Source organism: Geotrypetes seraphini, chromosome 1 (assembly GCF_902459505.1).
Source record: "Geotrypetes seraphini chromosome 1, aGeoSer1.1, whole genome shotgun sequence".
NCBI lineage: Eukaryota > Metazoa > Chordata > Amphibia > Gymnophiona > Dermophiidae > Geotrypetes > Geotrypetes seraphini.
This window is the reverse complement of record NC_047084.1, coordinates 25,160,540-25,185,777: the sequence shown is the minus strand read 5'-3', so window position 1 is coordinate 25,185,777 and position 25,238 is coordinate 25,160,540. Positions and strand designations below refer to the sequence as shown.

General features: G+C 44.5%; 2 protein-coding genes across 8 annotated transcripts in view; one reads left to right on the top strand and one right to left on the bottom strand.

The window, feature by feature from the left end:
* The window catches only part of UTP15 (UTP15 small subunit processome component), a 44,067-nt gene extending 43,569 nt beyond the window's left edge, over positions 1 to 498 (bottom strand). Inside the window, exon 1 of the mRNA XM_033929264.1 lies at positions 346 to 498. The gene's annotated coding sequence lies outside the window, so the exon portion shown is untranslated. The remainder of the gene's footprint in view (positions 1 to 345) is intronic.
* ANKRA2 (ankyrin repeat family A member 2) overlaps positions 469 to 25,238 on the top strand; it is a 63,873-nt gene continuing 39,103 nt past the window's right edge. For 3 of the 7 annotated variants that reach the window (XM_033929273.1, XM_033929272.1, XM_033929267.1), the window contains exons 1-4: positions 487 to 633; positions 2,705 to 2,847; positions 15,874 to 16,242; positions 20,793 to 20,951. In XM_033929273.1, the coding sequence (XP_033785164.1) occupies positions 15,957 to 16,242; positions 20,793 to 20,951 (445 nt within the window). In that variant the 5' untranslated portion in view covers positions 487 to 633; positions 2,705 to 2,847; positions 15,874 to 15,956. Of the gene's footprint in view, positions 634 to 2,704; positions 2,848 to 11,965; positions 12,095 to 15,873; positions 16,243 to 20,792; positions 20,952 to 25,238 lie in introns of all 7 variants that reach the window. The other 4 variants (XM_033929269.1, XM_033929268.1, XM_033929270.1 and 1 more) reach the window with 4 other exon arrangements.

Sequence of the window (25,238 nt, the reverse complement as noted above, 5' to 3'; positions counted from 1 at the left end):
AACAAATAGGTAACCATAACTAGAAAAAATACATTAATAAGGTGGAAGGTAAGGTATTCTTTAGCACTAGTCTTTTAGAGAAATCACTCCGATCCCATAAACAATTCTAGGAAAGCGATTTTAGGGTTATTCTGGTTTCAGGGCCAGATTAAAGGATAGCGCTACAGAAATAATAAAGAGTAATAGTAGGGCCCAGGCCCCAGTAGGCACGTGCCTCGGGCCTAAGAGATCAGGGGAGCCCGTTCCCCATTCCCTATCCCTCTTTTCCTCTTTTCATAGCAGTGTTGCTAGATGGGCTACTTTCGAAAGCTGGCTGCAGGAAATTTGAGAATATCAAGTTCTTACCTCGATAATCTTTGTAGTATACTGGTGAAAGAGTCCTGCAGTGCTGTTCAGGCTGGCTCATGTGAATTCCAAGCCTCGTTCTAGGATGCCAATAGCTTCTCTCGTGATACAAGCCTCATTCTGGGGTTCCAATAGCTTCTCTCGTTCTATTCGATCTCATTCTGGTGCTCCAATAACTTCTGTCAGGGCGTTCCAGACCTCACTCTGGATGCTCACTTCCCCCTTGACAATGTGATGGTTGTAGCCTCCCACCTACCCAGAAGCGGCTTGAAAGTAAGAAAACCAGGGGTAAGATTAAACTGACTTGTCTGTTATTAGCTGCTCTGCTTTCAATCCTGTATCTGTTCCCTTCTGTATGCAAGATTGGAAAGCGGACTGATTTGTAAACGTTTCTCCTAATCTCAGGCAGGAGAAAAGTGTGGTGTGATGTTAAATGCAGATTGTTCACTGCAGGGCTGCACTGTAGTCACTTCAGGAATGTTGTTTATAACACAAGTACTCACTTCTGAAGGCATTTACAAATATCTGAGCTTTGGTGCTGGTGCAGATGTTTGGTTTGTTCAGAAGTAATAACAGAATTTATGTTTTTGGTCGCCCATTTTATGTCAGTTATAAAAATGCTTTGTGCATCTCTCCTAGAATTCATTCAAGTGCCCCCCCCCCTTTTTTTTTTTTTTTTTTTTTTTAAATCAAGCTGCACTAGAGGTTTTTAGTGTGGACTGGCAAGGTAAATGCTCCGACACGCATAGGAATTCTGAGGGCATCAGAGCATTTACTGTGCCAGCCCATGTTAAAAACCTCTAGCACAACTTGATAAAAGGGGTCGTTTGTTAACAAGGTGGGAAAAGGTTAACAGATGTTAATATTTCAAAAATGTGGACGTCTAGTTGGTGGTAGACTCTAACTTTTAAGTCCTTTAAGTGTTAGCAGAAGTAGAATGCTTAACTAATCACAGGAGACCAGTGTGACTTTCAGGCAGTCTGTTATTTAATGTTAAAATGTACAGTGCTGCATACACCTTTCAGCACTATATAAGTGATAAGTAGTATAGCAGAACCTCAATATTCACGTGGGTTAGGGGCAGAGCCAGCCCGTGAATATTGAAAAATCGTGGATAATTTTTAGGGCCTGTTCTGACCCACCCCTGCCTCCCTCCTGTGTCCTGGACCTTCCCCAGACCTTACCTGGTGGTCTAGTGGCGACGCGGGGCAGGATCGATCGTAGTACACTCCTGCCCCGTGCAAAGTCGTCATCAAAATGGCTGCTTTGCATTCCTGTTGTAGTCTCAAGACTACAACGGGAACTCACAGCAGCCATTTTGATGACGGCTCTGCACGGGGCAGGAACGTAGGATTATCAATCCTGCCCCGCGTCGCCGCTAGACCACCAGTGAAGGTCCGATGCAGCGTTTTGGTTTTTTTAAAAAATAATAGAGGGAATGATGGGAGGGGAGGGTGGTAATTTTATGTATTATAAGATAAAAAAGAAAGATTGTCAAGTGATATGTCTAATTGTATTGTTTTGTTGTTTGTACACTTGATGTAAGATTGACAATCAATAAAGATTAAAAAAAAAAGAAAATCACAAATAATCGAATCCACGGGTACTGAAACTGCGGATTCGGAGGGGAAACTGTAGTAGCATTAGAGCAGGGCAATGACAGTTAATTATTGGGATTAACTGCCTTTATGAAGGGATTCACACAAGGCAGTGTACAGCATGTACAGTTTGACATACAGTTTACAATTTTGTTAGCGTATAGCTTCCTATTGCAAGCTTAACACCAATAACAACTCTCTCTTTCTCCCATTAGTGGGGCCTTACAAAAAAAACAAAAAACCCCAAAACAGAGAGAGAGAAACTGCTACCATTGGATTTTTTGAGCAGCTTTCTACCACTGTACACTGCTTGGAGTTGACCGCCTAAAACCCTGCTGCATGCAGCTCCTGGGGCACTTCAACACTTGCCTATTGTTTATCAAAACTTGCTATAATAACAGAATACAGCACAATAAGGAAATAGCTACTTTATTTTATATACTGCAATTATTAGCAAGATTGTTAAACCAAAGCGGTTTACAATGAGAAGGATTAAAAAATTATAAAATCAGTAAGGACAAATGGGGTAAATCAACAGTGACAAAACAAACACAATTTGGCTATAAAGGGAAGGAAAGATTTATAATATATTATGGGGAAGAACAAAATGGAAAACAACAAAAGGTAAAGGGGAATAGCAAAACTGTATTAGCAGGAAATAATTTTTTTTTAAAAAGACAATTATAAAAGAGTAATGTCAAATGACATTTTAAAGTAATGAGCCTTTAATTGAGACTTAACATTTTTCAAATATTTTTCAGTCCTAAGATATAGTGGAAGGGAATTCCACAGAATAGGGGCCATAACTGAAAAGCTGGAATCCCTGTAAATATCCAAGAACATCTGCCTGAAAGATGGCACAGTCTCAACAAGTGTTGATGAGAAGAACCAAGGTTCTTTTGAGGTGAGTAGGGGATCAAATGGCTAGCCAGGAATAAGGGAAAACCTGAAGACTGAATCTGGAAACGGAGTATGTTAAACTTGAAAGGAATTGTAAGCATATGTTTTGCTTTGAGCAAAGGGGTAATATGATCATATTTAGATCGATAGTAAAGCATTCAGAGAGCAGTATTTTGTTCAAGCTGAAGTCGACAGAGTTGATATTGAGGAAGGCCGATTTTAAAGTGAGTTACAATAGTTGAGTTTAGAAAAGATCAAAGAGTGTAAGAGAATCTGAAGTGAAGTATGATTTAAAAGTGACCGAACAGAATGAAGCTGGCGAAGTTTTAAGAATGAAGTTGAAACTACTCTACAGATATGGAAATGAAATGATAAGGACGTATCCAAAGTAACGCCAAGAATTTTAATGGATTTGTTTTATTTATTTAAAAAATTAATATCCTGCATATCCAGCAATTCTTTGCGAGTCATAAATAAACATACATAATTTAAAAAAACCCACTATGAACACATAACAAAAACAACACAGCATAAATAATCTCTAATAAAATAACAGCAAGTAATAAAAAAAAATAAAAAACCAATAACAGAACGACCCCATCTAACAAAAATCATGTATCACAGAGTAGGACTTTTCACCTATCAAGCACAGAAATGTGGAGTATGACAGAGAAGTACTTTTCATAGTGAAACATGGAAGGTTCAATGGACATCTAGTGGAGGAAAAAAATCATAGTAGACATTTTGGGGTAATTAATTTTCAGCCTATTCAATGTCTAATTTTTTGGAAATTATGGAGAAATTGTTAGAGCACTGAGAACTGAATGGATAAAGAAGCTGAACGTCATCAGCATAGATAAAAAAAGTAAATCCAAGTGATTGGAGCAATAATATAAGTGGCGCAAAGAAAAATATTAAAAGTATGGGCCCAAGAACTGAACCCTGGGGGACACCTGATTGAAGTTGCTGAGAACTTGAGAGAGAGAGCCATGATAGTAAGCTATTTTCCTTGTTGGTGTAAAAATGGTTGGACTATTTTTGGGCTTCTTTTTGGTATTAATTGGGCTAGATAATTTTTCACCATCTGGTAGCCCTGCTTCATAGCCTGTCAGCATGCTAGCGATTAAAGCAAAGCATTGCCGGCAGCTGGCTCCAGTCTCCCGCGGTCTATTCAGTTCCTGCTACACTGGAACAGCTGATGCAACTTCCTGTTCTGGTGAAGCAGGGACTGAAGAGACCGTGAGAGACTAGAGCCGGCTGCCGGCAGTGCTTTGCTTTAATTGCTAGCACCATTGGCAGACTATGAAAGGTTGGAGGGAAAGGAGAGAGAGAGACCCGATCATGGGGAGGGAGTGATACGAGAGATGAGACCCGAGACAGAAAACTAGACAGATTTGACAAGGAGAAAGAAAAATGGAACAAAAGTTGATCGTGAAAGATGGATATAGGGCAGGAGCTAAAGAGGAGAAAAAAGAGTGAATAGACAGTGCATAGGAAAGCAGAACCAGAGATGTAGAACGAGATGATTAGAAAGATAAAATCAACAGACAACAAAGATAAAAATGATTGTATTTTTAATTTAGTAATGGGGTAATAGGATTTGATATACTGCCTTTCTATGGGACAATTAAATTGAAATGTGTCAGTTTTGAGAATTTGACTTGCTTTATATATATATATATATATATATATATATATATATAGTACTATACAGGAGGAAATGTGAGAAGATAGGTGGGGGCAGGGCTGTAGCTGTGTCCAGGGGTTCCAGTGTACTTGTGTTCCTAGGGCCCATCAAAGGATTAGTCCTTTCCTGGATTTTTTTGACAGCTCTACAGTATCTTCTTTTTTTTTTTTTTGAAAATATGTTTATTGAGGAGTCAGCAAGAGAGACCAAGAGTACAAAAAAGAAAATAAAACAATGGTCAACAAGAATACAAGAAACTAAGCAGAAGTACAAGGCAGAATCATTGAAACAGCTGCACATATCCCAAAGCAGAAATGATAGGGCTCTCAGGTCAACCCCACCAAAATTTTGTATTTTTTCATACATATAACAAACAAACTAACCCCTCAGGGAAATCCCCAAACCAAAGTCGTACCAAACACCCGTACAAGCACACCATCCTCTCACACAAGCATACTGCACAGTCATACCCCCATCAGCCAAACACCCCCCCCTGCACCCCCCATGCTGGAAACTACGGGCAAATGTAAAAAAGCCCGCCATAAGGCCAGGTAAGCCAGTACCTCAGGGTTGGTAGAGTGTTTGTAATAACCAAGCTCAAAGCGGGCTAGCTCATGCATTTGATGTATCCAACAGTCCAGGGGTATAGCCCGGGTCTGAGTCCAAAATTGCAAGATCAAACTGTCAGCAACGTCAGGTAGACAAAGCGCCTCTGAGGAACAGTGAGGCCCTGCTCCTCCAACAAAGTCTGATCACCGAGCAACAATGTCTTATAATCCCATTCAATAGTGCGTTGGAGAACCAGCCGAAGCTGCGCAAAGGAAGAGTTCCATAAAGAAAGCTCAGGACATTCCAAAAAAGAATGGAGGAATGTCCCAGGTGCCCCCCTGCACTTAAGACACGTGGGTTCCTCCCAGAGACCCATCCGAGCACCCCGGGCTGTAGTGATATAAGCTCTATGAAGGATTTTAAATTGGTTCTCCTGCCAGGCCGCAGATTTCACGAAAGCATGAAGGGTGTGAAAAAGCGTCAAAAAAGAATCAGGGGTGTAGTGGGAGGCCAAGTCCTTATTCCAAGCATCACATAACAGAGTCAGATGCCCCTGAGACGCAGACGAGCGCACCACCCGATACCAAAGCGCGAGAGAGCTCAGGGCAGACGGAATACGCAATAAGTGGACATCAAGGTGTCCACAAGACCACTCCGCACCGTAATGCGAGCAAAGACTCTGAAAGTAATGGCGGGCCTGTAAATAAGCAAAGAAGTGAGTTTTGGGTACATTCCACTTATCCTGAAATTGGGCAAAAGAATCAAATACCCCCGTGTCCACATCCATCAGATGTGAAAGCATTAGGGCCCCCCGAACCGCCCAATCGGCAAAGGGGGAACTCCCCGCCCCGGGTAAAAAATCCGGATTGCCCTGCAGTTGTAGAAAAGGCGAAGCCTGGGGAGATTTCGTCTGCGCCCTACGCCACCACTGCCAAGCCTGGCGGAGAGGGCGCAAGAACCGAAGTTTAGAAGATAAATTGCCCCGCAATCCCCCCGGGGAATGCAGAAGGTTCAGGAAAGTGTAAGGTGCACTCCAACCCTCCAGCCACCCCTGCGGAGAAAATCTAGCCGACCCCGTCACTCCCTCATGAATAAAGCACATTAAAGCCGCCACGTTATAGGCACGAATATCAGGAAGCCCTAGCCCTCCCTCTAGCTTAAAAAGGGTCAACTTAGCGTAGGCAATGCGGGCAGTCCGGCCACGCCAAAGAAATACAGAAAAAAGAGAGTGAAGCCTTCGGATATCGCGCTGTAGAATCCAAAAGGGCAGCGTTTGGAGAGGATAGAGTAGCTTAGGCAATAAGATCATTTTAAGGAGTGCCGCTCTCCCCAAGAGGGATAGCGGAAGATCCCGCCACGCGTGACACAGAGCCTGAATCTTATCAAGTACAGCCAAGACATTACTCTGGTACATCACCCCAGGGTCCGGGTGCAGATAGATACCCAAATACCTCATTGGAGCTGTCACCGGAGGTATCTGCAAGCCAGAGTGCCAAGGTTCCCACCCAAGCCCCGACAGAGGTAACAATTCCGATTTCGTGCAGTTCACACCGAACGCTGATACCATCTGCAACGCCACCGGCAAATGAATGGGGGCCTGGTCTAGGAAGAGTAAAATGTCGTCCGCAAATAAGGTAATACGGCACTCCGACCTACCTAAGCGGATACCCCGCAGGGCAGGGCTGGTATGAATCTTAATAGCTAACGGTTCTATAGCTAAGACAAACAGTAGGGGGGAGAGGGGACAGCCCTGGCGAGTGCCCCGGCAGAGTGGAAAGGACTGCGAAAGGCTGCCATTAATAAGAAGCCGAGCTCGCGGCTCCGTATAAAGCCCCCGAATCCAGGCAAGGAAAGTCCCACCCACGCCATACTCCTGCAACACCCAAAAAAGGTACTGCCAAGAAATGCTGTCAAAAGCCTTTTCCATATCGAGCCCCAAGAAATGCTGTCAAAAGCCTTTTCCATATCGAGCCCGACAATCGCGGATGTACCCCCTCTCCCCCTATGCTCATGGATCGCAGTCAACGCTTTCAGAAGATTCATCGATGCATAGCGCTGAGGAACAAAGCCCACCTGATCAGCCTCAATGAGCTGAGGGAGAAACATATTGAGCCGAGTCGCCATAATAGACGCCAACAACTTAACATCTTGATTCAATAAGGAGATTGGCCTATACGAGCCAACCTGCGCAGGATCTTTTCCCGGCTTCGGGAGCAGAGAGATATGAGCAAGATTATGTGGAACGCCCGCTGATGCTGTGGAAAGGAAGTTAAAATAATTACCCAATGGTTGTACAAGCAAATCAGGCAAAAGTTTGTAATATTCCGGACCAAAACCATCAGGGCCAGGCGATTTAGTAAATTTTAGCTTTTTAATCCCCGTCCGGATTTCCTCCGTTGAGATGGGAGCGTTCAACTGCTCTGTCTGAGCCTCGGACAACCGTGGGATAGACAAGTCCCGAAAGAAGCGATCCCGCTCCTCTATCGTGAAGTCCCTCCTCGCATAAAGTGCACTATAAAAGTCAACGAACTGCTCTCGGATTTGAGAGTCCCGGGTGAGGGTCTCTCCCCTCGAATTCTTAACCACTCGGATAATTTGTTTCTTCCGGTGAGGCCGGACCAAATTCGCTAAGAGTTTGCCCGCCTTTCCGCCCCATCGGTAAAGGTGAAATTTTTGATAATATCCTGTCGAGCCCTAGCATCCAGGATCTCGTTAATTTGAGAGCGTAAAGAACGAATCTGCTGACCGTCCGGTCCCTGGAGCATCACTCGGTGACGCTTGCGGAGCTCGGCCAATTGCCCCGTCAGTGCAAGAAGTTTCTCCCCCTGTTGTTTCCTGGCGTACAGCCACATATTGGATGATGTAACCCCGCAACACAGCCTTCGAGGCCTCCCAGAATACTACCGGATCTACATCAGAGGTGTTATTAAACAAGTCATAGTCCACCCACTTGTCTCTCAGATATTCTTGAAACTTCTGGTTGCTATAAAGGGAGGTCGGGAATCGCCAAGATTTATCACCCCTGCGCTCCGTGACCTCCAGGGCCACCAGGACTGCGGAGTGGTCCGACAAAACGGTATCTTCAATAGAAGCCTTGTCCACGCGGTGAAAGAGGGCGTGAGATACCAGAACATGATCAAGTCTAGAATACATAGAATGGGGGTGAGACTAAAACGTAAATTCCTGATCAAAAGGATGGAGAGCTCTCCAGGTATCCACCACCGCCAATTGAGTACATAAGAAATTCACACCTCGCTGCTCGTGATTCCGGGGCCTCGGCCTGGCAGGAGAACAATCAACCTTCGGATCAGCTGTGACATTAAAATCGCCTCCCACAATCAGTTGGTAAGAAGGGAATTGCGCCAGTATACCCAGCAGCCCCGAGTAAAAACTGTGATCATAAACATTCGGGGCATATAGATTGCAAAAAAGAAACTGAAAGCCCCAAAGGTCCCCAGTGACCACAATATATCTGCCATGTTTATCCTGAATTGTTTTATGAATGTGTAGCGGCAAGCTTTTGTGAACCAGGATAGCCACCCCTCTCTGACGGCCATTATAGGCTGAAGACCTCACATCCCCAACCCATTCCCTGCGCAGCTTCTAATGTTCAGCACTCGTGAGGTGAGTCTCTTGAAGGAAAGCAATATCCACCTGACGTTGCCGGAGCCACGTAAGAATTTTCTTTCGTTTAATAGGAGAGTGGATACCATCAACATTAAGAGTCACCACTGTCAAATTAACCATAGCTGTGCAGCATACATAGCCACCGATATTGCCTCAATGTGAATATAGAAAAGGAAAGAAGAGACCAGACCCCCCAGCAAGGCCCGGCCCCCATTGAAGAAAGTGCCCACAGAATCCAGCAAGCCTCTACTCTCCCCCCTCCCAATCGCACACACACCAACCAAACACACGCCCACCCCCACACACATACCCCATTCACTCCCCCCAGCACTACCCCCCTCCCACCACCCCCTCCCCCTTCAGCATGCCCATTCCCCCAACATGCACTCCCAGAAACATATCCCCAGCCTACCCGGAGACCCTCCCCCCCGCCCCCCCTCAGCAATGTCCCCCAAACACCAAAATGCGACCAAATTCAAACTGGTAAATGAAACTAGCAAATTAGCAAATTAACAAAGTAGTCCGAGCTACTGACATGTAAGGGAAAAGGGAGAGAAAAAGAAACCCCCAACAAGTTCCAGGGTTAATAAACCTCAGCAGATGGGACAGGTCTCAATGCAGGACCAAGCGCAAAATGTATTCTCGCTGCCCCCAGGTGTTAAAGGACTCAGGCAGAAAACTCTAAAAAGGGCAAGAGGCATGGGCATCAAATCAAAGCCCCCTCCCATACACCGCTGTCCAATTACGTGAGCAACAAATCTTGTAGGTCCATAGCAGTCAATCCTGAAAAGTTAACCCGGACCCATTAGTATCAGTCCTAAGTCAGCTATCGCCAGGTAGTCCGACAGCCCCAGAAAAACCAAAACTGTACCAGGGCAGGAAAGCAATGTCAAGCAGGTAGTTTAGCCAGGAAAGCCCGAGCCTCCTCCACCGTAGACAGGGAGTGGGTCTGACCTTCATGCCAGACTCGTAGGCGGGCTGGAAACACCAAGGTGAACTTGATCCCCCTGTTATGTAGATCCGTGCAGTAGGGCGACATGGCCTTCCTCAGAGCTGCCACCCGGATGGAGTAGTCGTTGAAGGCCAGCACTTTGGATCATTCATATTCCAGGGCCCTCACCTTCCGGAATGCACGGAGCAGCGAGTCCTTCTCTCGCCAATTTGCGTAGCGAGTAATAGCCATGCGCGGTCTCCCAGCCCCAGTAACTCGCGCTCCGACACGGTGGGCCCGTTCGCAGGCAAATTGTGAGGCAGCCCCATCCAGTCCTAGTGTAGAAGGCAGCCATTTGCTGAAGATATCATACAGCGCCGTCTCAGTAACTAATTCAGGGATCCCGATTAACCGCAGGTTATTCCTTCGGCTGCGGTTCTCGAGTTCATCGAGTTGGGCTGCCAGCTCCTGGGTTTGTCGTTGTAAGGCCGTCACCTGCGCCGCCATGCTCGCACACGTGTCTTCCTGGTCCGACACGCGCTGCTCCACTTCGTTCAGGCGCCGAGTGTGGGAGTCGAATTTTTCATTCATTTCGTCCACTGCGGATTGAATTTTGTTTAAGCGATCCGCCAGAGCAGCCGACACTGACTTTGTGATGTCCGTAATCCAATCTCCGGCCGGAATTGTGAAAGTGGCCTGGTCCGCCGCCATCTTGGAGGGGGTAGAAAAAGGTTTTTCCCGGGGCCCCCGAGCCGATTTTACAGGCATGCCCGGTGCACAGAGATCTCCAATGCACCCAGGGGGTAGCGGCAGCTTATGCTCTACAAGCCATCCGAAAAAGCCCCAAAGGAAAGCCGGAAAGCAGGTAATAAATGCCGATTTGAGAGGGGACGGGGCAGGAGCTCTCCACACAGACGTCTTCCTAGGTAGGCTGCATCACGTGACCCCCCCCTACAGTATCTTCTTATGTGCCCCTTGACTTTAACCTCGATGAGCAGAATCAAGGATTACAATACCTACTAAGAACTAGGACTGGCCAAAATGTCTACTTATAATCTTCTATATATATAAAATCGGAGGTATGTATGTGTGTATGTGCTGCGATCACGCAAAAACGGCTTGACCAATTTGAACGAAACTTGGTATGCAGATCCCTCACTACCTGGGATGATATGTTCTGGGGGTCTCGCGGCCCACCTGCACACGTGGGCGGAGCTACAAACAGAAAATCAGATTTCACCCATTCATGTCAATGGAAAAAATGTAAAAAGCTGCCATTCTCACAGTAATTCAAAAACGGCTTGACCGATTTGAAGGAAACTTAGTATGCAGATCCCTCACTACCTGGGGTGATATTTTCTGGGGGTCTCGCGGCCCACAACTCTATGTAAAAAGCTGCCATTCTCACAGTAATTCAAAAATGGCTTGACCGATTTGAACGAAACTTGGTATGCAGATCCCTCACTACCTGGGGTGATATGTTCTGGGGGTCTCGCGGCCCACCTGCACACGTGGGCGGAGCTACAAATAGAAAATCAGATTTCACCCATTCATGTCAATGGAAAAAATGTAAAAAGTTGCCATTCTCACAGTAATTCAAAAACGGCTTGACCGATTTGAACGAAACTTGGTATGCAGATCCCTCACTACCTGGGGTGATATGTTCTGGGGGTCTCGCGGCCCACCTGCACACGTGGGCGGAGCTACAAACAGAAAATCAGATTTCACCCATTCATGTAAATGGAAAAAATGTAAAAAGCTGCCATTCTCACAGTAATTCAAAAACGGCTTGACCGATTTGAACGAAACTTGGTATGCAGATCCCTCACTACCTGGGGTGATATGTTCTGGGGGTCTCGTGGCCCACAACTCTATGTTGCTTGCTCAAGGGTGGGTTCACCCAAGAATTTATATGTTCTTGCTCCTGGAGGTGAAACTAAAAATGTTGTTTATAATCACGTTTTGCGTTAGTTGTATTGTATTCATTTTGTCAAATATTTCACATTATAATTTGAATATTGTACTTTTTATTAAGCTGTAAAAAAATAATTTCATTCACCACTATAAAGTATCTTTATTTGAATCCATTTACAGTGTTATTGCTATAATTAAATACCCGTGCAACGCCGGGCATCAGCTAGTAGTGTATAAAAGATTTCTTACAAGACGTGACCATAACATACTGATTCAATCTCTAGCACAGCTGCCCCTATGCCAATTCCGCACAGCTGCCCTTATGCCATCAAACAGCATAAATAAAACAAAATCAGGGGTAGCATTAGTTATTAAGCAAATTCCCCTTCCCCAATTTTATATTTCCTTGTCTAGGGGCACCAAGGCCGCATATCAGGCCAAGAACATTTAGCACTGAGCACGGGTGTAACAGGAATGCCTGACACAGGGAACAAACTCTTCCAGCTGGAGTGGCCCCACCACCTACCACTCTCATAGAATCAGGTACTGGGTGCTGGACACAGGTTTAGCTCATGCACATTGTGCACCACCATCTTTCTTCCACTTAGTGTCACCTCTGATTGACGTCACAAAATGAGTGGTCTGGATGTAGGCAGTGGGTATTTTGGGCCAGCTGTCTTGTGCAGAAAATGTACTGCAGTGGAATGCTGAAGAAAGAGGTGGAGGGGCATAATCAAAAGAAAATATAAGTCTGATTTGGAAGTAGGGCACTAATCGCCCAAAGTCGGCAGCGGCAAAATGTCCATTCTTGAAAAGTACGTCCAAAATATTTTTCCTTGAAAATTGTCTACTTCTACATCCAGTCATTTGATCGTCCAGACTGCTAATATATCTATCTTTATACTACCTTCTCGTTCAAAAAATCATCCAAGTCCCAAATTCCCAGAACAAGACCTTTTGAACATGGGAGGTGCCAGTAAAGTGATGGACAGGCCACCCAGACATGGCAACACAGTAATGGGGCACCTTACGGGGCACTGCTGTGAACTTCACAAAAAGGGTACCACATAAACATATCACCACAACTGCCTTATAGGTCATAGTGAACCCCCAAAACCCACTTTACCCACCTGTCTTCAACCCCAATAGCCCTTATGGCAATACAGTAGGGTTTGGGATTTTGGTGGGCTCACATTTTCCACCATTGATGTAGTGGTTAGAGTGGCTAATGGGCCTGGGTCCTCCTCTCTATGGTTCACTAGCCCACCCCCCAGACTACTTAAGCCACTTCTGTGCAGTTCTACTAGGCTTTCCTATGCCAGGTGCTGAGGTTCCAAAGGCAGGTATGTACGTTTTTATTCTGAACATTGTGGGTGCAACGGGGTCAGTGAACATGGGGGGAGGGGTCTTTACTTTGTGTCTTCAGTGGTTATCTGGTCACTTTGGATACCTTTTGGACACTTATACCTGGTTTTAGATTGCCTAAGTCACAATGTATAAGTTCTGTCTAGGCAGCCTCGTCAAACTTTTGATTATCCCTGCAGAATGACCAAGTCTAGGTCAGCCCATATCTCGCCCACATCCACTCCTCTAAAAACGCCTCTTTCAGCTCTGGGGTGCCCAGCGGGATTCAGAGGCCTAAAATGTCTCTGGATATGTCTAAAAACCAGTTTCGATTATCGGCACTTGGATGAGACCTGTCTTTTAGATCGTCCAAGTGCCAACTTGGGTGGGTTTTTAGATGTATTTTTGATTTAATTATGAGCCCCATAGCAACTAGGAGGTGGTTTTGAGCCCTCGAGATCTGGTACCACACTGGCACTGAAGCAGTTCAGCCTTACATTGCAGACTTCCTGGAGTGGAGCTGGGAAGCCAAACAGGAATTGACATAATGGAAGGTAATATTAAAAATAGGTAATATTAAAAATAATGAGAACTGAGATCCTGTATGCTGAGTGAGAGTGGGGGAATGGGGAAAATCTAGCTGCGTCTAAGTTGGTTCTGTCTAGTGTAGCCTGTTGCATTATATAGTAGTTCCTTCTCTCCCGTTCTGCATCTGTCATCGTATTTACTCTCTGTGTACCCCTTCTTTCCTTCAGTAAAGCCCCTTACCTCTCCTCTTCATGCTGTACCCATTCATTTTGTAGGTGAGTGAATGCCCATCTCCTACCGTGGGACACAGGAAATTCCGGTCCCCAAGCTTTACAAACTGGTCAAGGTTTCGGTATTCCTAGTGAACATGCATGAGATAGAGCTATAGTTGTCATGAGAACCGGAGTTACCTACACCTATCCTGGATGGCAGGATTATGGCATATAGGTAAACTAGGTACATGCCTAGGGCTCAAATGGTTAGGAAAGGCCCTCTCATACATGCTAATTCAGTGGTTCCCAAGGCATATTCATATCCTAGTAATCCAGCTGCTAGCAGAAAATGCGCATTTCTGGGTAGTGGGGTGGGGGGGGAGATCAAAAACACTGATGTCCATAGATGTGCATTGTCCTCAATTGACAGGAAGTGTCTGCAAGCAGCATGTCTTAACTGCTGCTAACTCCTCCTCCAGTTTTCCTCTGTAGTCAAAACCACAGGACTTATTTGTGGGAGTTCAAAAATTATTATGACTGGGGGATGGGGTGGTTATCCAAATTTGAATCATTGCAAGCTTTTTACCTTAAATTGCATTGGCTTCCTGTGGCAGACAGAATACAGTTCAAATTAGGCATTACAGTTTTAAAGATTTTGACTGATGAGGATCCTTCATATTTGTCAGATATCCTATGCATGATATAATACCTAGAATTTATTTTTCCTGAAATTTCCTGTCCCTCCTCTTTTACTAAGGTGCGCTAATCGATTTAGTGCGCGCTAAATGCTAACTCATCCATAGACTAACTTGCACGCATTAGCATTTACCATGCACTAAATCAATTAGTGCACGCTAATCAATTAGTGCACCTTAGTAAAAGAGGGCCTATGTTTAAGAATTTTTTTAATTTATCAAGCAGCTCTTTTTCCATTCAATTTCATATGGTTATGGAATCATCTTCCAATTACTATAAGATCTTGTGATCATTATTTTAGATTTCGACTCAAGCTAAAAGCGTATTTGGCAATTTTGACATTTGATAGTTTAATCTGTAGTTTAGCTATTATCCCCCCCTTTACAAAACCAGACATGAGGTTTTTAGCACCAGCCAGTGCGCTGAATTCTCTGCGCTGCTCCGATGCTCATAGAGTTCCTATGAGCATTGGAACAGCACAGAGCATCCAGCGTGCCAGCATTCTTGCGTGATTTTGTAAAAGGAGGGGGGGGGGTAATGTTTTATAATTCCTGAATGATTTGATTCAGATATTATTCGGTGGAATCCATTCTAGAAGTGCTAAGGTATAGGTGGAATACAAAAATTGGAACAGCTCTCCCTCACTATTGGCGGTTTCCCTATTTGCGAATTCGATTATTTGCAAATTTTTTTTTTTATTATTATTTTCTTCTATTTGTAGGCTGCCTGAACCTCCCCGGACCTTACCTGGTGGTCTAGCAGCGACGCGGGGCAGGAGCGATCTTCCTATGCTCCTGCCCCTTGCAGAGCTGTCATCAAAATGGCTGCCGTGAGTTCCCGTTGTAGTCTCGAGACTACAACGGGAACTCACGGCAGCCATTTTGATGACGGCTCTGCAAGGGGCAGGAGCATAGGAAGATCGCTCCTGCCCCACGTCACCGCTAGACCACCAGGTAAGGTCCGGGGACACAGGAGGGAGGCGGGGGTGGTTCGGAGCTAGCCCAAAAACTTATTCGAGATTTTTCCCTATTCGCGGGCCGGCTCTGCAGCTAACCCCCGCGAATATGGAGGGAGAGCTGTATAACATAACAATGTGTTTACTTAGGGTTCACCAGGGTATTAATTCTGCCTCACCTGGAGTCATTTTAGCACAGAGATTTCCAACTCTGTCCTTAATTTTGGGGTATCTATGATCATTATGCAAAAGAGAGATTTACACGCACTGCCTTCCAGGATAGAGATAGAATCTATTGTTTTAGTAAACTACTGAAAATTATGCAATGAAAAGTAGAAAATGCAGCAATCCTTTTAACTAAAACTTTAGATTAGTTTTTCAAGGTTATGGAGGAATTGGTCTATGTAAATAATTTTTTACATGAAACCCTCTTATTAGTCAGTCTGTTATTATTTCAGGGGGGTTTTGTGTAAAGCATCCTAGGGGGAGGGGTTTGTGCCTGTATTAAGCGCTTGGGAAAATTAGGATTCTCTTTTTTGAAAGCTTAAAAGATGCTAAAATAACTTTATCTTTGAATTTGCTTTTAGGTCAACTTGTGCCAAATTCTATACCAAGTAGAAAACAAGTTGGATACTATGAGGAAGCACTTGATGTAGCTGAATTTGAATCCATGGCTTCATTAAAGGATCTGGAAACTGGATCTCGACCTGTTATTGAGGAGCATGGGAGCTATAGTCTCTCAAGCATGCCTGACATTAAAGTAGAGCATGCAATGGAGCCAAACTCAGAGGAAGGACAAGCCCAGAATGTAGCAATGGGAATGAAATTCATTTTGCCCAATCGGTTTGATATGAACGTTTGTTCTCGCTTTGTGAAGTCCCTAAATGAAGAAGACAGTAAAAATATTCAAGACCAGGTCAACTCTGATTTGGAAGTGGAATCTGTCCTATTTAAAGGTTGATATTTATGGTATAGCTTGTGGTTTAATTTAATATTCTGTGTACTATGGAAAAGAGGATTTGGGAGGTGATGTAGAGAGATTGTGTAAAATGAAACAATACTCAGGATTGGTATAAATTTATTTTTAGATTTCCGGGAAACATAATCCAGAAAACTAACACAAGAGGTTTTTAGCGCCGGTTGATGCGCTGAATGCTCTGCGCTGCTCTGAAAGTCAGAGTTCCTATGAGTGTCGGAGCAGCGCAGAGTCTTCAGTGTGCCAGCCGGCACTAGAAATCACTTGCGCAGTTTTGTAAACAAGGGTGGGGGTAAATGGGAATGCTCCTGGAGCCAGCCTGAGGACTTAGTGCTTTGAATAAGATGTGTAAGAAATATAAAACACCCATTGTCACACATCTTTAGGGGTGGCCTGACACATTCAGAGGGCAGGGAAAGAGGAGCAGACCTAGCACCTATAGAATGGCTTCCAGTGACTAGCAGAATTAAAAGCTGGAGTGGAAGCTCTTAGCAACAAGGCACCATATTCTCTTCCAAATTTCAGTCCCCACTGGTTAGGGGTTAGAGCTATGGGAAGGTTGCTGTAGGGCAGTGTCCTGCAAACTTTCTCGAGCCACGGCACACTAAAGGTAGCGGCTGTGGCTCGAGGCACCTGGAAGTGCGTAGATATCGCTGTGACGACGTCACGCGCACGTGTCCAAATGACTCAGATATTAGTGAACAATCGGTGATGAGAAATAACATTTTCTCATAAAGTGATGCGCGGTGTCAAATTGTGTAATACCAGAACAACACAGGCGCTACAACACATTGAAAGGCCTCGGAAAAGAGCCCTCCCACCTCAACAAAGGTGGCAATAAAGGTGGTTGAGCGGCCACCTCATCGGCAAACACCTTCCTTTAAATTGAAAGACTCTGTGCTGTACTGTGCAAACTCAGAAAGATAGGTGAAATAATTCAACTTACCGATCAGCTGAAGATAAGTTGATTTATTTCACCTATCTTTCTGCACAGAGCCTTTCAATTTAAAGGAAGGTTTTTGCCGATGAGGTGACCGCTCGACCACCTTTATTGCCACCTTTGTGGAGGTGGGAGGGCCCTTTTCTGAGGCTTTTCCTACCATTCAATGTGTTGTGGAGCCTGTGTTGTTCTGTTATTACACTTCTCCCTCGTTGTTCGCGGGGGATATGGGCAGAGCCGGACTGCGAATGGCGAAAACCGCGATTATCCGGCTCTGACCCACCCCCACCTCCCTGCCGCCTTCCCGGCCTTACCTAGTGGTCTAGAGGGCTTTCGGGGCAGGAGCGATCTTCCTACACTCCTGCCCCATGCAGATCGCCATGAGGAAATGGCTGCTGTGAGTTCCCTTAGTCTCTCGAGACTACGACGGGAACTTCCTACAGCCATTTCCTCATGGCGATCTGCACGGGGCAGGAGCGTAGGAAGATCGCTCCTGCCCCGAAAGCCCTCTAAACCACCAGGTAAGGCCGGGAAGGCGGCAGGGAGGTAAAAAAATTTTAAAAAATAAATTTTCCCCCTCCCCAGAAAAAAATCGTGATTATGTGAAATCGAATGCAGAAACCGCGAATGGGGAGGGGGAAGTGTACACAATTTGACATGCATCACTTTATGAGAAAGTGTTATCATTTATTATCACACGCATGCATGACATCATCATGTCGATGTCCGCATGTGTGTGAAGTCCCTTAAGGCGGGCCCTGAGATGCCAGTGGGGGGTGACAGAAGGGAAGAGGGCCAGAGAGAAGGATAGGTGCTGGCGGCCACTGATTGACTACAGGGCGTGCCTCGCCACAAGAAGCACGTCCTGTAGGCAGGCAGCTGGCGCTAGCGCCTATCCTCCCCAGTGTACTGTGACACACCTGAAATCTCAGGAGGCACACTAGTGTGCCTTGGCACACAGTTTGAGATACACTGCTGTAGGGGATTGTTTGTTGGGGTCATGGAGGAGTTGGGGGGCCCCTTGGGAGGGGGGATTTTAGAGTTTGTTTTGTATTAATGATGATGCACTCTTGGAGTTCTTTGTGCCTTCTAACAAGGACCTCGATTGATGTTTTGTTTCTTATGCTACTCTGCTGTCGATGGTTTCTTGTTTTCTGCTTTGTGTTTACCATTAATGTTTACTTTTCTATCAAAATTGTAGTTCTTCCCCTTCTCCTTTATTTCTTTTAAGTGAGTATTTGTCTTAGTAACGTCTATATGTTTTTCGTTTGATTGTTTTTTACCATTATTTTAATGTAAATCGCTTAGAAATCATTTATAAGCCTTTTATCATATTTTGAATAAAACTTGGAAACTTGCTTTACATTTGTATTTGCTGGTTTCAAGGTGCAGTTCAATAAAAATTGTTGAATCATAAATGCATTCTTAGATTTGCTCCCTCATACTTTGTTGCTTTTTCTGTGATGTGACAAAATTCACATCTAACGTACTGTTAGAGATTTCGTTTCAATTTATTCTATTAGGAGAGAATATTTGTGCAGAGTTTGTAGCCCATTGCTTAAGGAGGCAGTAATGATGTGCAGATCTGTGAAAATGCATCTCGTTGAGTGAGGATGTTTTAAAAGCTAAACTAAGAAACTTTCCTGGTGTGGGCCACGGCTAAAACCACAATATAAAGAATGTCTGACGGGGTTGATCAGGCTCGGTGCCTGGAGGAGGTGATGCGCTAAGGCCTAGGGAAGGAAGTTAGCTCCTGCTGTGGTGGTAGCCTTTATTTTAGCAGCGGTGCTGGAGGAGTACACCAGTCCTGGGAGCTAGCAAGGGGAGCCTGTCTCTCCAGGCACAACTGTATGAGGTGTGTAGGGATGATGGAGTTAATGAAGCAATTGGGAGAAGACAAAACAAAAAAAAAATCTTAGTTTTTGCACTTTCTTTTTCTTCTTTTCCTCATCTTATTCTAGAAGAGAGCAAATGGCACCAATCTGCAAATGAAGGAAAGATGTGGCAATGTGTTGTAGCAAGTTTTTGCACTTTCTTTTTCTTCTTTTCCTCATCTTATTCTAGAAGAGAGCAAATGGCACCAATCTGCAAATGAAGGAAAGATGTGGCAATGTGTTGTAGCAAGTTTTTGCACTTTCTTTTTCTTCTTTTCCTCATCTTATTCTAGAAGAGAGCAAATGGCACCAATCTGCAAATGAAGGAAAGATGTGGCAATGTGTTGTAGCAAGTTTTTGCACTTTCTTTTTCTTCTTTTCCTCATCTTATTCTAGAAGAGAGCAAATGGCACCAATCTGCAAATGAAGGAAAGATGTGGCAATGTGTTGTAGCAAGTTTTTGCACTTTCTTTTTCTTCTTTTCCTCATCTTATTCTAGAAGAGAGCAAATGGCACCAATCTGCAAATGAAGGAAAGATGTGGCAATGTGTTGTAGCAAGTTTTTGCACTTTCTTTTTCTTCTTTTCCTCATCTTATTCTAGAAGAGAGCAAATGGCACCAATCTGCAAATGAAGGAAAGATGTGGCAATGTGTTGTAGCAAGTTTTTGCACTTTCTTTTTCTTCTTTTCCTCATCTTATTCTAGAAGAGAGCAAATGGCACCAATCTGCAAATGAAGGAAAGATGTGGCAATGTGTTGTAGCAAGTTTTTGCACTTTCTTTTTCTTCTTTTCCTCATCTTATTCTAGAAGAGAGCAAATGGCACCAATCTGCAAATGAAGGAAAGATGTGGCAATGTGTTGTAGCAACAGCTGCCCTTGGTCGTTTTAGGATACGCCATTACTTCAGCAGAACCATATTTTCTTCTCTTTTGATTTTGAAGAGGTTATCCTGCATAACTTTCTCTTTGCAGCTTGGCCCATTTTGTTAAAAGCGTGCCCTGCCTAATGGTAATCTGATTCATTTTATGACTCGGTAGTGCCAGAGGAATATTGTCATCGTACAGAGAAACATTGCCATTTTTAATGACCCTTTGACAGTCGGTGAGTCTCAACTTTACTGTTTGTTTCTTTTTCTGCTTTAAGTATAGCAGCCAAAGGATTAGCATGTTCTGACTCGCCTGCTTTGCTTTTCATATATGCCCTCACCAGTTCTCTACACATATCACAGTACCTACACTTAGGGATCCTTTTACTAAGCTGCGTTAGCGTTTTTAGCGCACGCAGCAGTTTAGCGCACGCTAAACCCGCGCTACGCGGCTAGAACTAACGCCAGCTCAATGCCGGCATTAAGGTCTAGCGCGTGTGGCAATTTAGCACGCGCTATTCCGTGCGTTAAAGCCCTAACGCGGCTTAGTAAAAGGAGCCCTTAATTTTGGCAATTTACAGCTTGCAGAAACTGAAATACTGCATTCCTGTCTCCATGTCATTAATCTGTTGGGAGTTAAAAATGATCTGTGCAGAGCTCTGGTGGCCATATTGATCTTTAAGTAGGGCTTTCAGGATCTCTTTGAACATTCCAGATCCCACAGGTCTGCTCTTTTGGCACAAAGAAGTGACATCCACGTATGTTCAATGCAGCCAGAATGTTAATAGCTGTGACTTGCATGTAACTTCTGTGAGATTATTGACATGTTTTATTTTTCTGATTGACTTAGCTGAATACAATATACATGCTTCTCCGTCTCCTGGGATTCAAGTCCGACATGTATACACACCATCAGCAGCAAAACATTTCTCCCCCATAAAACAGTCAACGACGTTAACCAATAAGCACCGAGGAAATGAAGTCTCTACAACACCTCTGCTCATAAACTGTAAGTCACCTGTACATGTAAACTATTGTCAAGACTTTGAAATAGAGTGGAACGCCGTTTATCTGGACTAACCTCGGCAGGGGCAGTCTCTACTGTTATTTTTGTCGCTGACAGAGCATGGGTAGGAGCGAGTAGGATTGCTTCTGCCCCAGCACTGCCATTAGACCACCAGGGAAACAAAGTAGGCCTGGGGTGTTTCCTGATGGTCCGAGAGGGGGGCTGGTGTCTGTTCAGGAAGGGAGGGAGGGGAAATGCTGCCTTTCCTTGTAAGGGGGGGTTGCGCTGAAGGTATTTTAATGTCCAATTATTGCAAGGGATGTGCTGATGGGGGGGGAAAGTATCCCGGTTTGGGTGGAGGGGAGCTTGGCTGGGCTGATGGCAGCAATGGCAGAAGCAGAGAAAGAGCACTAATGGGAGGGAGAGTGATAGGAATAGTACTTCAGGGAGAACTCAAATATAAACCGAGACCCCCCCCCCAAAGCAATCCGGATAATTGGAGTTCAGATAATCGGCATTATACTGTACTGGCTTTCTCTACCCAGCTAAATTTAGTAAGCAGTTCAGAATTTTCTGTTACATGTCACAGGATAGACACTGACTTATATATGCCGACCAAAATGTGTACTACTCCATGGTTAGGACAAAAATTACAGAGTTATTCATTTCTGCTGTGCCCTCTTGAATTATTTTTTTTGTTTGTTTTTTACTGTTTATTTATAAGACTATATATTATAAATCCAAGAAATATTCTTGTTACAGAAAAGGACAAGATTAGAAAAAAAACCTTGAATATATAAGGAAAATAATTCAAATCATCTCCATCTTCCAATCCACAGTTATCAAAGGGGGTCAAAGCAAATACAAGGAAACACAATTTTACAGGAAACTAAAGAGAACTGTCCATAAAAAAATATTAATAAATACAGAGTAGAAGTAGATACTCCCAGAGAAGGGCAAGAAATAATAGCAGGTGATATAGAGTTCAAAAAATTTACCAGAAGTTCTGAAGACATATTTTACAGAATTAAACTTAATAACACACTTGCATGGATAAATTGACCAAAAACGAGCACCCAGCTGTTGAACACGAGGTCTCAAAAGCGGGAATTGTTGGCAACGCCTCTGCATTGCTCTTGCAACATCAGGGAAAGCCCTAGATTTATATCCAAAAAATATGATGACAAAAAAAAGGGAAAGGGATTTGGGACTTGTATACTTGCCTTTTTGTAGTTTTACAACTACATACAGATAGAAACATAGAAACATAGAAAGATGACGGCAGATAAGGGCTACAGCCCATCAAGTCTGCCCACACCATCGACCCTCCCTTTTAAGTCTAATGTCCCATTTAAGTAGATTTGTAAGAATGCCATTCTACTGCCCCGCTTTTTCAAGTCTATACCCTAGTGATCCTATCCTTTGGCTGACCCTCGTAGGGATCCTACATAGGTATCCCATTTATTCTTAAAGTCTGGGACGCTGTGTGCCTCTATCACCTGCATTGGAAGCTTGTTCCAATGCTCAATCACTCTCTCCGTGAAGAAGTACTTCCTGGCATCTCCACGAAACTTCCCTCCCCTGAGTTTGAGCGGATGACCTCTTGTGGTCGAGGGTCCCTTCAGGAGAAAGATATCATCTTCCACCTCGACCCGTCCCGTGATGTACTTAAATGTCTCAATCATGTCGCCCCTCTCCCTACGCTCCTCGAGAGAGTAGAGCTGTAACTTGCTCAGTCTTTCCTCATACGGGAGACCCTTTAGCCCCGAGACCATCCTGGTGGCCATCCGCTGAACCGATTCAACTCTGAGCACATCTTTACAGTAGTGTGGCCTCCAAAATTGCACACAGATACTTCAAGCATTAATATCCAGTCCTGATCAGGATCTAATATAAAGGAAACAGTGTTGCTGACTTAACCTCTGGTGAGTCAGATTCAATAACTTGAGTTAAATTTAACAAATCACATGAAGCATCTAAATTTGTTGCTCCTTCTAATGGATGAGCAGATTCTTTAAAGCAATATATCAAATTTTAAAGAAACTTGAGACTTGATTCTTTCTTGAAGAAAGGTGGAACAAAATAGATCCTAGAAATTGGTGGATGATAATTTTCTGGAACCTTCAATATCTTTTCCAAATATTTCTTAAAAGTAATTAAATAAGCTTCTGCTGGATACCTTGGAAAGTTTATAAAGCACAAATTCTTTAGCGCCTCTCCAGACTGGCACAGTTCACTGATGGGTAATAGCTCACCATGACCAGCAGGTGGAGACTGAGACAAACCTTTGCCTGTAGTACAAGTGGCTGTGCAGTCCCCTATACAAACCAGTCTGTTCTCAGTCTCCAGCAGGTATGGTAAGCTGTTGCAGTCTTCCTGGGTTAGTTTAGGGCTGTTGAAAGTTGTGTAGTCCCTCTCTGGTGCCGGACTGAACTTGGGGGGACCCTTTCGGGGGTCTGTCTGACCTTGGGGGTGTCACACTTGATGGGGTCGACTCCCTCCCCCCATTTCATCCACCTCCCCAAAATTTATATAGAGGTGCCTCAGCTGTAAGCCTTGTCATCAATACCGGCAAGGCTTATGGCTTAGAGAGCCAGTGGACTCTTCAGGTCAGAATACCCCAGATTCATGCCAGATGGTCATCCAGGGATCATCCTTGTCCCACATGCCACGCAGCGCGTGAGGGGGGGGATGGGAGCCATGGACTTATCTTCCTCTAGTCTCTCTGGGGGTATGGAGTCACAGATGGCTCAAGTTCTAGGTCATTAATCTGGATTGGAGCTGAGAAAAGGTGAAAGTGCATCCCCAGTGAAATGCAGCCACTAGCCCCAGAAGGGACCACAGGAACACCTGCAAGGACCATCTGGGCATCCTGGTTAAGGTTTTGCTCCAGAATTTATTAGTATGATGTATGAAATGTACTTGATTACAGTGGTCACATAAACTTCTCGGGAGTCTCAGCAGTGGTACGCCAGGGTCTTCCCCTCTAAAGGGCAGTTCCCCCACAGCAGAGCCATGCACAAGATACGGGGTTCAGTTCGAAGAGTACTGGGATGAAATGGGTTCTGAATCTATGCTTTTACTTTCCCAGTCTGGGTTCTCAGTAGTAGGAGATTGTGCGTCTCTCTTGGGGGGAGGAGGGGGACCAGGTCATGACCAGATGGCAGCCCTGGATCTTGGTGAGGACCCAATTATGCACAGGCTTTTTAAGCCCACAGTGCTTCTGGAGATAATTACTGAGTCTCTCCAATAATTAATGATAGAGCCGCCACAGACCTCTGCAGCTCAGTGCTCGCTTATGAGCAGCACTAAGGCTCGGACCACATGCTTTCCTTCCCATCTAGACATTACTAAAATGTTGTCAGACCGGGATCTGTGTGTCTTTCCCCCATGGCCCATGATAGGCAAGAGTCCTGCGGAGAATAATGTCTTGCCTGGGGCTGGTAGTTCGTGTCACACCAGATTGGCTGAGGCGTCCATGATATGCAGATCTGGTCCTTCTAAAGTTTCAGACTACCCTATCATCCTGGGCTACTCTCACAGAGCCCTATCGCCATTGAAGATCCGGATCACTTTGGTATTAATGGCATTGCTCTTGAGTGCACAGCCGTAGTACATAAAGGCTATTCGGAAGTGGTTATTGCCACTCTCCTAAGACCCAAGAAGCAGACTATGTTGGCTGCCTATGCGAAGTCCTGGAAGTGCTTTCAGGGCTGGTGTGCATGGAAGAGTGAGGACCTGGTCATGGTTCTGATTTCTTTGGTTTTTGCATTCCTTCAAGAGGGGCTTGAAAAAGGCCTGGTGATAAGGCTCCCTTAAAGTACAGATAGCAGGTCTTTCTTGCTTCAGACCCCAGATGAATAAAAGAACATTGATTTCTCACCCAGATGTGTCCAGACTTTTGAAGGGAGCATTACGCCTGCATCCTCCAGTATGGCAACCTTTTCCAACGTGGAATCTTAATCTCATTCTGCAGGCACTTGCTAGAGCTATGTTTGAGTCTTTGGAGAAGACGTCAATCATGGATCAGCAATCACATCAGCACGAAAGGTGTGTGAACTGCAGGCTTAATCCTGCAGAGAACATTTTCTCAGATTTTTGGAGATTGGATATTATTATGTACAGCCCCCCCTTTTTTTTTTGCCAGAATTAGTCTCGAGTTTTCACGTTAACCAGGAAGAATGATTGCCTACCTTCAAGCCCTTGATGTCCAAGAAGAGTGACAAAGTTCTGAAATTGTCGGATGTTCATAGTGTGTTGCTTCATTATCTGGAAGTGACAAATAAGTTT